We start from the raw sequence: 14583 nt of genomic DNA on the forward strand, positions 1-14583 counted from the left end.
GAGTGCTGCTGGCCCGACAATGCTTAGGGAGGTATGTAGGGCTTGCGGTCGGTGGGGTTCGGATGGGAGCGAGGGAAGGATGGGGGTTTGGCTGTGTGGCAGGGGCAGATGCTTGGGGGGGTGCTCGCTCAAGGGTTCTGCTGCACAAGGGATGGGAGGGAGAGGAGGAAAGATGCTGCACATGTGAGGGAGAGACAGGAAAGAGGAAGAATTGTGGTAAAGGGGAGCAAGGGAGAGATGATCATGTACATACCCCGAAAATAAGACCTAGTGAGTTTTTTGGGCCTAAAATTAATTTTATTTTTGGGGAAACACGGTAGGAGCGATTCTTTGTGAAGGATATACAAACTAAAGCATTTATAATTATTACTCAGAAATCAAGTTATATAAAAAAAACACTTTAAATAACATTTAGTTGTAAATTTTATCACAGTTTATTCACATGGCTGAAATACTCCCTATACATATAACAATAATGTGTGACACAGGGTAAGATAAAATGACATACCTAATAAAGCTTTTAAAAGCAGCAGACTGAGGATTAATGCAGAGTGGTACTCTGTTTCCTTTCTGCTGTTCCAAAATAAACTGATGAATGATTTCTGCAGGGAAGAATCATGATCACAGAATCAGATTTACACACTGAGCTACTCCCTCCCCACAAAATGCTTCCCCTCAATTACCGTATTTTCACGTACATAACGCGCACCCGTGTAAAACGCGCACATCGTCAGAGAGAAAGGGCGGGACCGCCGGAAGACGAAGCAGCGCAGACGCAGGGCTCACAGAAGGGCCGGGACCGCCAAGAGGAAGCAGCAGGACACCGGTAGGAGCTTCTACATGATGAGCGGGGGGGGGGGGGTCGGGAGGCTGTGGGGGTGCGAGCAGTCCTTCAGGGTGGGGGTGCGGGTGCGTGCGAGCGGTCCTGCCGGGGGGGGGGGGGGGGGTGAATCGGATGTCGGGGAGGGAACTATGTAAAAAAAATTTTGTAAAACGCGCTCACGCGTATAACGCGCAAGGTTATGCACGGTTTGTAAAAACCGTGTATAATGCACACGTTATATGCGTGAAAATACAGTAGATTGGGAAAAAACTAAAGATAGGAAACCATTTACTCTAATGAAAACAGCTGCAATCATTTGTCAAACAATATAAAACTATGATTTGCCACTTTTTTCTTATGTTCTTCAAAGTCTTTGTGGGATAAAATGTTTCCCACTATATAACATGCTGTGCTTTGGATATGTCATGGTAGATTAAAGTTTCAACAGCAACACAGTTAATTTAAAATAAAGATATTAATTTTAATGATTTCATTCAGAGTATTTATTTTCGAGGCATCTATTACATCAGCAGAGAAGCTCTTTCATGAAACTGATTATACCAATTATGCTTCAGGGCACTCAGAGAAATTGAAAGGGGAAAGGTTTAGAACAAACGCCAGGAAGTTCTTTTTCACTCAGAGGGTGGTGGATACATGGAACGCGCTACCGGAGGATGTGATAAGCAGGAGCACGCTACAGGGCTTCAAAGAGGGTCTGGACAGGTACCTGGAGGACAAAGGGATTGAGGGGTACAGATAGGAGTAGAGGTAGGTATTAGGGATAGGATTAGAGCAGTTACAAAATTAGTCAGGGACACTGTTCAAGCAATTAGGCCTGATGGGCCGCCATGAGAGCGGACCGCTGGGCAGGATGGACCTCTGGTCTGCCCCAGCGGAGGCAACTTCTTATGTTGTCCTACTGTGATGACTCTCTCAAGAACAGTCTAGGGCATTGGTTCCTAAACCTGTCTTGGGGGACCCTCTGCCACTTGGGTTTTCAAGATATCCCTAATGCATATGTATGAGGCAGATTTGCATGCCTGTCACTTCTATTATATGCAGATCTGCCTCATGCATATTTATTAGGGATATCTTGAAAACCCGACCAGCTGGGGTCCTCAAGGACAGGTCTATAGGATAGAAACATAGAAAAAGACGGCAGAAAAGGGCTATAGCCCACCAAGTCTGCCCATTCCAGATACCCGCCCCCCCTGATTTCACTCCCTTAGGGATCCCATGTGAATATCCCATTTTCTCTTAAAATCTGACACGCTGCTGGCCTCAATCACCTGCAGTGGGAGTTTATTCCAATGAACTACCACTCTTTCGGTGAAGAAGAATTTTCTGGAGTCGCTATGGAACTTCCCTCCCCTGATTTTCAGCGGATGCCCTCTGGTGGTCGAGGGTCCCATGAGATAGAAGATATCTTCTTCCGACTCAATACGGCCCGTGATGTACTTAAACGTTTCAATCATGTCTCCCCTTTCTCTTCGTTCCTCAAGTGAGTACAGCCGCAGTTTATTAAGTCTTTCTTCATACGTGAGATCCTTGAGCCCCAAGACCATCCTAGTGGCCATTCGTTGAACCGACTCGATTCTCAGCACATCCTTCTGGTAGTGTGGTCTCCAGAATTGAACACAATATTCCAAATGAGGCCTCACCATGGACCTGTATAGCGGCATCATGACTTCAGGTCTCCTGCTGACAAAACCTCTACGGATACAACCCATCATTTGCCTTGCCCTGGAGGAAGCCTTCTCCACTTGATTTGCAGCCTTCATGTCATCACTAATGATCACCCCTAGATCACGTTCCGTCGTGATCCTGGCCAAGGTCTCACCATTTAGTATGTAAGTTCTGTGCGGGTTTCTCTTACCCAGGTGCATTACCTTACACTTTTTAGCACTGAAGTCTAGCTTCCATGTTGCTGACCACCGTTCCAGCAGCAGTAGATCCTGCGTCATATTATCAGGCAAAATGCTTTTACCTACTATGTTGCAAAGTTTGGCGTCGTTGGCAAACAGTGATACCCTTCCTCTAAGCCCTTGGGTCATATCTCTTATGAATAAGTTGAATAGAATCGGGCCCATGACCGAGCCCTGCAGCACTCCACTGATCACGCCTGACGTTTTGGATGGGGTACCGTTTACCACCACCCTCTGAAGTCTACCACTCAGCCAATCCTCAACCCATGTAGTTAGAGTGTCCCCTAATCCTATGGATATGGTAGCCTAATAACTTTTGCAACCTCCCATCTCTTAAACTGCATAGTATTGATATTAGGTGTGAAAAACAACTAGATACGTAAACACTGTAGCAAACAAAATAATCTAATTTGTAATTTTAATTTAATTTCACCTGTTGCAGTCTTGGACCATAAAACATGCGATACTGCAAAGTATCCACAATTACAATGGTCAGAACCAAAAATGGGAAATCCTATTAGTAAAATGGCATTTCTGGAAATCTAACTAATAATAACTTTATTTTTTTCTATACCGCCACAATCTTGCGACTTCTAAGTGGTTTACAGTGAAGAGAGCTGTACAATCAGTGAATTACAGTGATTACAGAGTACAATTAGTGAGAAACATAATATTAGCTTGTTACAGTGAATAGGGCTGGACAGCCAGCGAATTTAGAATACAATAGGCAAAAAATGTCACTGAAGAGTCAGTGAAAAAAACAGAATTCAATTTGTGAGAATACGCAATTATCAATATGTTGGATAATAATTTTTTTTAAAAAAAAAGGAGGGGAGGGGGTATCTGTCTAGGAGATAAATCTGTCGAACAGAGCTGTCTTAATTTCTTTCCGAAAAGCAACATAGGTCAACCGGGCTCCGTTGATGAAACCGTTCAACCAGGTTTGCTGTTTGCTAGCTTGAAACTTAAAGGTTCTGTCCATAAAGGATCTGTATTTGCAATCAGTGATCTTTGGATAGGCAAAGAGATTGCGATTTCTGGTTGTCCTTGTGGGGATGTATTGTTCGAAGTGAGGTAAGAGATAGATGGGGGCCATTCTCCACATCAGTTTATAGCAAAAGATTTGCAGCAGACTGAGATGCACAAGACGTGGCCTTCAAGGATCTAATGGATGATTAAGATCTTACCTTTGGTAATCTGTTAGTAACCAACGGATTCTATACACAAGGTGTTTCATCTCAACCTGCTAAGCAGGTCTTGCAGAAAACCACACATTTTTTTCTTCTGCTCCTCCACTTGGCTAAGGAATACAGAGCCCCCTGCAGTTACTTCCAAAAGCAACCTAATAACACTGGAGCACTAGGGGAGACAAGATGGCGGCAGCGGGAACTGTTAGAGACTGAGCTCTGTCTACTCTCGCTTTACCTCTTGGAAAATTACTTCTTGGTATGGTTTCACAGCCATGCCTCATACAAAACGTAAGAGCGTTGTCCGGGGAGACCCCTCCATACCCGGTCAATCGTTGATGGAGCGCTTTTTAACGAATAACACTGGAACGCAACATGGAAATAAAGGGGGCACGGGGAATTTCCCTGTTACACAACAGCATTCTGGTCTGCTCTGCAAAAAAACAGTACAATTTATTAAGAGGCAACATGAAAAACTGGCAAGAACATGGTAGCAACATGGAACCAACCTACCACATGCAATGAGCACAAAATGGAAACATGTCTTGGAAGAGAAATGTACCTGCATATACAGAACAATTCCCCACAGGAACTGTCTGTTGGCTGTAATGTACTGAGGCCTGAAAGGAGGAAGGCAGACACAGAATAGACAAGAGGGTGGGCCATACAGAATCTGTCGGGGACTAATAGAAAGAAGATTACCAAAGGTAAGAACATAATCTTCCATTCTGTTATGTCCCCTCTGGATTCTGTATGCAAGGTGACATACCAAAGCAATGGCAACGTTTAGGGTGGAACAGAAGAGCCTGCCCCCCCCAACACTGATGCCCTAAAAGCGTCATCATAGTGATGCACCACATTAACTCTGTAAAACCAGGTAAAGGTATGAAGAAATGACCAAGTGGCTGCTCTACAAATTTTGGACATACTACTCTCTCGAGACTCCGTCCTTGAAGCGACAGCACCTCTTGTCAAGTGAGAACATAAGAATAGCCTTACTGGGTCAGACCAATGGTCCATAAAGCCCAGTAGCCCGTTCTCATAGTGGCCAATCAGGTCACTAGTACCTGGCCAAAACTCAAAGAGTAGATGCTTGCCACTTACGATGTACGTTGATGAAATGGCATGTAGACCCATTTTTCAATAGAAGCTTTGGACGCTGTCCTACTTCATCTGGACTGGCTGGTCAGAAAGATGACAATCATTAATCCTTTCTAAGTAGTGGAGCAAAACCGTGCACATCCAGTTTCTTCAAAATATTATTCTTTTGCTCCGACCCTGTGGTAGCCGAACTTCCTGGTTGACATGAAAATCCGAAACCACCTTTGGAAGAAATGAGGCAGGTGTGCAGAGGGAAACCCCACCTCTGTGAACCTGCAGCTCTGAAATCCACCTTGCTGAAACAATCACCAAGAGGAAAACTGTCTTGACCGTAAGGTCCAGAAGGGATGCATCCTTGAGCACGTCAAAAGAGGCTTCCACAAGCCCTTTCAGCACAACATTAAACTTCCACATAGGAAAAGGCTGTGGCAAGGGTTGCAACAAGCAAATAGCTGCCACCCCAAAAAATAAAAAAAATTCTGGTCATATCTAGATTAGATGTAAGTGAAGTGGAACCGCTGTGTGCTCTAAAACAGGAAAGATAGAGACATGAAGATAAGCCTCAGTCATTGCAGCAGTGACTCTGGGGAAATTCCTTACGTCTCTGGATTTGACAAACTGCACCATCTCTATTTGAATGTGAGGAATCCGCAGAAAAGCATTGACCAACTTGAGATCCAGGATGGGCCTCTAGACCTCTGAGCTTTTCTTTGGCATGATGAAGTATAAAGAGTATCTGCTGGAGCCCAATTCGTTTATGGGACCCGGCTCCATGGCTCAAATGACTAAGAGATGCTATAGTGTTGCCTGGACTCTCAGTGCCTTTTCTGGTCTTCCTGCCGGAGAATCCAGAGGGAGATGAAAGAAATCTTCTCTTGTGTCTGTACCATATGATGTCCAGCACTCACTGGTCCAAGGAAATCTGTTCCCATTCCTGGAGGAACTCCAACAACTGGCCTCCAATATGAGGAGGCATGGTTAAGGATCTGGCATTATTGGGACTTCTTCAAAGTGGGGCTAGTGTGAGAACCTGAAGCCTACTGGCGTCTGGGGTTGCTATAGCATTGTTTGTAGCTTTTGGAATTACTAAAGTACCAGGGGCAAATTACTGCGACCCCCCCCCGTGAGTACACCGAGGCCTAGAATTTGGGAGGGGCTTAGGGCAGCGGTCCACCACACTAGCCATAAGGTCATCCAACCCCTTTCCAAAAAGCATTTGACCCTTAAAAGGAAGACTGCTTAGGGTTGCCTTGGAGGCTGAATCATCAACCCAGTGGCTAATCTGAAGCATTCTGTGAGCTGAGATAGCATATGCCGAAACTTTATCCAGAACCCTGATAAGGTCATATAAGGCACCTGCTACATAATCTACCCCCTCAAGTACGAGCTGGAGGCAGGCATCCTCTTCCATCAAAGGATCCTGGCTTAGTCTTGTTGACAGGCTTGTGCCGCAAACGAGGCAGCTGTTGCAGCCTTAATGCCAGAAGAAGCCACTTCCCCTGCGGTCTTGAGAATCTTTCAGCATCACCCCTCCTTCACTAATGTGATTGGTGATCTAAGCCACCGCTGAATCCACCTTCAGCTACTCATATAGCTGCTGAAATTCCAGTGCCATAGGATAAAGTTTAGCCATAGTCTTAGAGAACCTGAAGAAGCCCTCTAGAATCTCCCAATGCTCAGTAACCAGAGCCATGAGATCTGGATGTGCCGACAAAAAAGCCATCATAGCATTAGAACGGCTCATGGACATGGAGGGCTGAGCCTCTAACTTCAGTTACTTCATGGCGTCTGCTATGAAATGGGGAACAGAGGCTGATTTAAACAGCCGGCAGATAGAGGGGTCATCACCCATATCAGGTCTCGCAGCATCCAGCATAGTGTCTGTGTGCCAACTAAGTCAATCTTGGTCTTTAGTGACAGTGGTGCTGGGGACCTGAGCAGAGACCCCCATAAAGGAAGATGCTGGCACAGAAGTCTGCAATACATACATCGGCTGCTCTGCATGAGCCGGGGCCATAAGGAATGACGCCCACATGAGCTGAACAAATTCTGGGGAAAAACCATACTTCAGGGCTATTATCAGCTCCCTCTGGGCTCAAAAGGAGGCCTGTGAGGCATCTTCAGACTCGGTATTTCTGCGTTGCTGCCAAAAACCCGCACAGGGCAGGATTTCTTGCCCATTTCATGGACCCATACAGGCTCTCCCCTTGCATGCTGTGGTACATGGACGCTCCTCCACCAGTAAGCCGACGCAATACACATATGAATTCAACTGATTAGATGTGGAGGAGTCCATCCCCGACGATTGTTTTCAAAATCAAGGGTTATGAAAGCAGGAAAAAAAGTAAAATAAATAAATAATAATTTGATAAAATTAAATATAGCCACTGCCATAAAATTTGCACCAAAATGGCTTGTAGAGACAATATAAAAACACAAAAAAATGGCAATTTAGGGAGTTTCGAGGTAGGAGACCTGAACCCTACCCCTAGAAAGACATCCCCCCTCCCTGTCGATTCTCCCATAGGAAGCAATGGGGCTATACTCACTGTCTCCAAAGTGCCTTGTCTGTCTATGCAGCTGAAATAAAGGGAAAGGAATTTCTGCCTCATATTTTCATTGAACAGTCCAATCTTCAGGATCTTCGGGTTGCCAGTTGGACGGACTCTGACTAAAACCTCTGCCCCCTTGGAACCTCCTCATGCAATTGGGGGTGGGAAAACATAGCTTGTGTCCTGATACCCTGAGTACTCTTACACAGGGTGCTTAAACCTCTGACAGGGTCAGAAGGTAATCTAATCTTTGATTTTTTTGTACCGATTCATCCCAATAGGAGGGCTCGACTCGGTTAACAAAACATTAATAAAATTATACATGAGATTAGAACAGAAACTATATCTTTTAGGCCAGAATTTTATCTTTTATGATTGATTATTTGAAAAAGAAGGATCATTGGTAAATTTCTGAAATAAATATGTCTTCAGTACTTTACGAAAAGTGGGTAGATGAGAGAACCCGAGCTCTAAAGGCAGCACTCAGCAGGCTAGTCCATAAGCCCACCCAAAGCTTGCCCTGTGAAATGCAGTCCGGCTCCGCGTATACTGCTGCCTTTCCCAGGCAGAGAACCCATCTACAGAGGTCTCAAGGCACCAAAGCCAACGAGAAAAAGACAAAACTTAAATGCAAAAATAAGAAAAAGAAGTAGAGCAGATCAGAAGCACTTCTGCATGTTTGCCAGCAGAAATGTAAACTGAAGGGGGCTCTGCATTCCTCAGCCAAGTGGGAGGAGCAGAAAAAAAAAGTGTGTGGTTTTCTGCAAGACCCAGTTTGCAGGTTGAGATGAAACACACTGTGTACAGAATCCAGAGGGGACATAACAGAATAGAGATTTAAAGTATATTACGTTAGACAAGTTCCTGCTGAACCAGAATGTACGCAGGTAAGGCTAGACTCAAATAGGGCACTGCTGCGTGAGCGTACTTGCTGGGCACGATGCACCACTGTGCACGACCCAGCTGTGGCAATTCTTATGTTCTTATATATACTGCCTTCTATCTAAAACAGCAAAGTGGGGTTAAATGCAAACCGGCCTAGTGGGTGTGGTTTCTTAAATGGGGCAGCCTATCTTAAAATCATCATCCCCCCATCAGATAGGTTCCTGATGAGGACTGCTTGACACAGCATCACCCTGCTCCCAGCACACAAACCCACTTGGACTGCTGCAGTCAGATGGGACATTACCTACTAGACGGCTGCCTCCTCTAATCTCATGGCCAGCAGGGCAGGAACGATCTTTTCGACCTCCAGCCTAGCCCTGCGCCGCTTCCTTAATAGCTACCATCAGTTCTCGTGGAAATTGCGAGAACTGACAGCAGCCATTCAGGAAGTGGCCGCGAGATTGGAGGAGGCAGCCGTCCAGCAGGTAATGCCCCATCTGACTGCAGCAGATGGGGCATTACCTCTGTGTGCTGGGAGATCGAGGCGATCGCTCCTGCCCTGCACAGCTGGCTGCGAGATTGGAGGAGGCAGCCATCCAGCGAGGGAGGTATTTAAGGGGGAGATGACTTAAAAAGGTACCGGTAAGATAAGCCGCGGCTAATACCATGGGGCGGATTATCTACCAGTTTTAAAACATTAATCAGCATTTGCTGCGGCACATGGGGAAATATGGTAAAGAGAATTGTAGCATAGATTATGCAACTAGGATAATTCAGTGAAACTTACCTTTAACCTGACGAACAGAACTAAGGTTTTTTTCAAAGGTGTCATCAAACTTAGGATTCGTGATGGGCTCAAAGTCACTGGTGTACACTCTTCCAGTAGAGGTGGAAAAGCAACATTTGCACATACATGTGTGATACCTCAGTCGTCCTTCATCCAGATATGGGTGCGCTAAGGCATCTTTTGCCGTTATTCTTTTCAACTAAAATATTAAATGAGAACAGAACATTCTATGTATATTAAAGATGTAACTGTATATTAAACTGAAAGATGTATATGTAAAAAAAATATCAAATAGTGAATTTAACCCTCGTACAAGGCAGTAATAGGCAGATTGTTACACCGGAACGAGAGACATTTGTGAAATGCAAACTACACCATCTTACTTTAAGGTGATGCAAAATTTGTGACAAAAATGGACCATTGAAGCTACAAGGATACGATGTACAAGGAGTAAAAGTCTTATCTTTATTGTTGAAAATTCAATGTAGCATTCCAGGGAAAAAAAAAATGGTTCTCTTGTGTGAGTACATAGGATCCAACAGGACACCGTGATGTGTGTCATCTAAAAAAGGAAGCCGTGACACACGTATCACCAGCGATGACACTTAGATCCTTTTCCTGGACAGTGCAACTCCTAATGTGGAACCTTGCATCGAGTAGCTATAGTTTGGGTTTCTCTTTTCCACATGCATCCCTTTGCACTTGTTCACATTAAATGTCATCTACCATTTTAATGCCTAGTCTCCCAAGGTCCTCTTGCAATCAGCCACCATCAAACGAGAAACAAAGGTCATTCACAGGAAACTGGAAGGTAGTCCCCCATTTTGCAGCAAGTGGATATACGGGCAAAAAGCGGGCGCATCAAACCCACATATCCAAAGTCAAGTCCAGAAAATCAAGGTTTTAGCAGAGTGCAGAAAAGAACTTGCCATCACCACATTCTCAAAGAAGTGAAAAGCTCCTCCATGCATGATTTTCAGGCGAGCAGGGTACATGAGATTGAAGCGGACTTTATCCTGGAACATTTGGGAACACAATGATAAAACAACTCCAGACCATACAAAACACCGCCCTCAGATTGATCTACTCACTCAAAAAATATGATCACATAACAACTGCCTTCTTAGACTCTCACTGGCTACCCATACAAGCACGAATCCAATTCAAATTCTACTGCCTGATATTCAAAGCATTACACGGCTCTTCCCCCTCCTATCTAAATAACCGCTTAAACCAAATCTCCACCTCAAGACACAGAAGAACCTCGAACCCTTTCGCCTTCCCCCCACTCAAAGGCACACAACGCAAGAAAATGTTTGACAACCTTCTAGCAACACAAGCAGCAAAAATCAACCATTCCATCTCCAATCTTATGACAATATCAGACAACTTCAAAACATTCAGAAAAGAAATCAAAACCCTGCTTTTCAAAAAATTCATCCAAATATCTTAACCCCTCCTCTTTTACCTCCAGAAGATTCACCTACCTTCAGATAACCTTCCCCCAAATTACCCACCTTAACACCTTCCAATTAAACAAATACCATAAATAGATTGTAACCTACCCTCTCTAACTGAATTCCATATGTATTTTTCATACAGTTCTTCACTGTCAGTTTAATTTCCATCCTATAAATTCACATAGAATTTTTCTTTTTTCAACCATCTTTATTTTCTCTTCTTTATTAATTTCCAGGTACTTTAGTTAGATTGTGAGCCTTCGGGACAGCAAGGGAATTTTTTAAGTACCTTCTTACTTCTCATTTATAATCTTAATGTATATTTTCTTCAAACCGCTTAGAACCTAACGGATGTAGCGGTATATAAGAAATAAATTACATTACATTACATTACAATGGCGAGAAGGCTCTCCAAGCTTTTTACACTTTCATCGAGTAATCCAGAAAATATAACACAGGCCTATTCTTGTATTGTAGAGAGTTTCCCACTCTAAAGGCTCCTTTTACTAAAGTGTGCTAGCGTTTTTAGCACGCGCTGAAGATTAGCGCGCGCAAAACCATGCGATAAATGAAAATATTAATCCAAGCTCTATGGAGGCATTAGCATCTAGCGCGCGTGGAATTGTAGCACGCGCTAAGCATGCGCTAAAACCGCTAGCGCACCTTAGTAAAAGGAGCCCTAAGTGTCCGCAAGATCGCCATTTTATGCGCATAGTTTAGTACTTTAAAGATCACAATCCTGGGCCGCCCTGATACATTGTGCTGCTGACCCAGTCTGCACTGTTTCTATGCGGAGTGGAACCAGCAAAGAGGTAAGTTGTAAAGCATCCACTATCCAAGTCTCCAGGAAAGTAGACAGTGTTTGAGCAGGTATGGATTCCGGGAGACCCACCAGCCTCAAATTATTTCAGTGTGACCGGTTTTCCAGGTTTTCTACTTTGGCTTCCAGCTCAACGAGACGTAAGGCCGTAGTCTGGGAATCTGTTGTGAGCATGTGGACTGTGTCTTCCACTGAGCCAACTCGTTGCTGCACTTCCTGCAGATCTTTAGTAGTAAACCGCTGGTCCATGGCATCCAGTTTATCTAGGATTTGTTGAAGTTGTTTGCCCACCGTGTGTTCCAGCGTCGCCTGAACCTTTGTAGTGACCTCCACTACCCATGCGGAACTAGGCAAACTTGGAGAGAGAGAGAGAGAGAGAGACTGGTGCTGCTACATCCGCCATCTTAGGATCCAAGGCCTTCCCCTTCTCCTGATCTTTGTGCGTTAATTTGGTCACCATTCAGCCACAGGTATTGAATGTAAGAAAGCATACTTCCCGGAGCCTCAGCAAACTCGCATGGCCAAAATAATAGGGATGATGCTATACATGCAGGTTATTCACTGCGGGGTCTTCTGGAGCCGATGCGACTCACATCTTCACAGCTTCATAGCTCAACCGGAAGTCCCCCAAGGTCCTCTTGCAATTTCTCACAATCTTCTTGTGATTAAACAACTCTGAACAACTTTGAGTCATCAGCAAATTTAATTAACTCACTAGTTATTCTCATCTCTAGATCATTTATAAATGTTAAAAAGCAGCAGTTCCAGCACAGACCCTTGGGGAGCCCCACTATCTACTCTTCTGAAGAAAGTAAACTGCTCCAACCCCCAAACTGACTCCTAAATTTAGGTTCTCTTTTTATTTCTTGTAATTTACCCCCTTCCTTGACAAAGCCACGCTAGCATTTTTAGCGCCGACCGCTTTAGAAACAGCTCCAATGCTCATAGAATTCCAACGAGCATCTGAGCTGTTACAACTGCGGCCAGTGCTAAAAATGCTAGTGTGGCTTTGTAAAGGACGGGGTTAATTAGGTACTTAAAATGAGGTCTAGTTTGGGGCAACAAATTAAAACACTGCACTTAGGTGCTAATGGAAGATTAGGTTTATATCTTCTTTCTGTTAGTACCTGTAGGATTCCATACTCTAGGTGTTTAATCCCAACCCGCAATCTGGAGTTGCAGAAATCCACAAACTTTTCTGAGCACATGCTTCACTGAGAGCTAGTAAACATATCCAGTTAAATCCCAAAGTCAAGCAACATACGTGGACAAATCCGTGATGAGGGGGTACGGGGGAGGATCCCCAGTAACATAAGTAATTCTTGAACTGGTTTGCTCTGCAAAATATTAACAAGCGATGAATAGGCACAAAGGCAACTCAGAAACATTGAGGAACAATGTAGAACTAACCTGCTATTTGCAATAAGTATTCCAAGAAAGGCCTTCGGTAATGCATACTCACAGAAAACTCCCCAAAGGATCTCTCAACTGGTTGGAAAGCCTGTAAGGAGAATCATCAAGGTAGAAAGAAGCAAACTATTCCAAACAGCTGAGTGTACACATAGAGGGTAAGTCGTAGGGAATCCTACAGGGACTAACAGAAAGAAGATTATCGAAGATATAAACTTAATCTTCCATTCTGTTACGACCCTTCCGGATTCCATAAGTTAGGTGACGTACCGAAGCAATGGTAAAATCTAAGGAGGGACAGAAGAGCCTGCCCTCATAATCAAGGTCCAAAAAGCAGCATCAGAACTAGCAGCCACATCCACTCGGTAAAAATCAGGTAAAAGTATGAAGAGAAGATCAAATAGCCATCCTAAAAAGTTCATCAGGTTGAATCGAGTGAGACACCACCCACAACACTGCCAAACTTCCAGTCAAGTGGGCGTCAAGCAAAATTGGCGGCTGCTTATCATGGACGATGGAAGTCATGAAAATGGCCATTCGAATCCATCAAACGGTCGAAGCCTTGGCCGCAGGATGACCACAGCGAGGCACAGCAGTCAGGAAAGGCGATTAGACAGCCAGAAAATATTAGTCCTCTCTAAACAGTGGAGCAAGACTCCCCTGACAGCCAACTTGTGCAAGATCTGATCCTTTTGCTCCGAGCCTACGGAAGAAAAGGCAGACAAACGAACTTCTTGTTTAACAAGGAAGGTAGAAACTGTATGACAAGGAAGGTAGAAACCACTTTCGGTTGGAAGGAAGGTACAGTACAAAGACATGATCAACTACTAAATGCTGAAAAGCTCTGAAAGCATAGTAAATCGTTCTGAGTTCCAGAAGATTTATGTGAAAGCATTGTTGTCTGAGGGACCAGTGACCTTGAATGCAAAGGCCATCCCAATGAGCTCCCCTAGTATAGGTTGACAAATCCGTGGTCAGAACTTTTTGATGAGGCGTGTGAAACAAAAGACCTCTGGAAAGATTGGAAGAGTTCATCCGCCACTGAAGCGACAGTCGAAAAGATGAGGTGACAGAAATGTGTTGTGAGAGTGGGTCTGAGACCACTGTGAAACCAGGGACTATTGAGGCATCTGGAAATGAAGCCTCACATTGGACTGGAAGCAATGTGGCCCAGAAGAACCATCATGTGCCTGGCTGAAATTGACTGAAGCTGGGCAATCTGATGACAAAGTTGGACTAAAGTATCCTGACATTGTTGAGGAAGAAACACCCTGAGTGGTGTTGAGCAGAATGCCGATGAACAGGAGCTTCTAAGATAGTTGAAGTTATGACTTGGGGAAGCTGATCTCGAACCCCAAGTTCTAAAGAAATAGTATGGTCTGATTTGTTGCTAAGAGTACACCTTGAGACGAAGGATCCTTGATGAGCCAATCGTCTAGGTAGGGGAAGACTTGAAGGCCCTGAGACCTCAAGGCCACTGCCACCACTACCAGGCACTTGGTGAAGACTCTGGGAATCACTTAATCCCCCATTGCCCCAGGTACATTAGATAGACTATGAGCCCACCAGGACAAACAGGGAAAAATGCTTGAATACCTGAATAAATTCATGTAAACTGTTCTGAGCTCCCCTG

General features: G+C 44.4%; 1 protein-coding gene across 5 annotated transcripts in view; it reads right to left on the reverse strand.

The window, feature by feature from the left end:
- The window catches only part of NLK (nemo like kinase), a 157508-nt gene that overhangs the window by 5560 nt on the left and 137365 nt on the right, over positions 1 to 14583 (reverse strand). For 3 of the 5 annotated variants that reach the window (XM_033921623.1, XM_033921618.1, XM_033921620.1), the window contains 2 exons: positions 9261 to 9459; positions 338 to 602 (listed from right to left, as the gene is read on the reverse strand). In XM_033921623.1, coding sequence (XP_033777514.1) covers positions 439 to 602; positions 9261 to 9459 — 363 coding nt within the window. In that variant the 3' untranslated portion in view covers positions 338 to 438. Of the gene's footprint in view, positions 1 to 337; positions 603 to 9260; positions 9460 to 14583 lie in introns of those variants that run through there. The other 2 variants (XM_033921619.1, XM_033921622.1) reach the window with 1 other exon arrangement.

Source organism: Geotrypetes seraphini, chromosome 15, assembly GCF_902459505.1.
Source record: "Geotrypetes seraphini chromosome 15, aGeoSer1.1, whole genome shotgun sequence".
Taxonomy (NCBI): domain Eukaryota; kingdom Metazoa; phylum Chordata; class Amphibia; order Gymnophiona; family Dermophiidae; genus Geotrypetes; species Geotrypetes seraphini.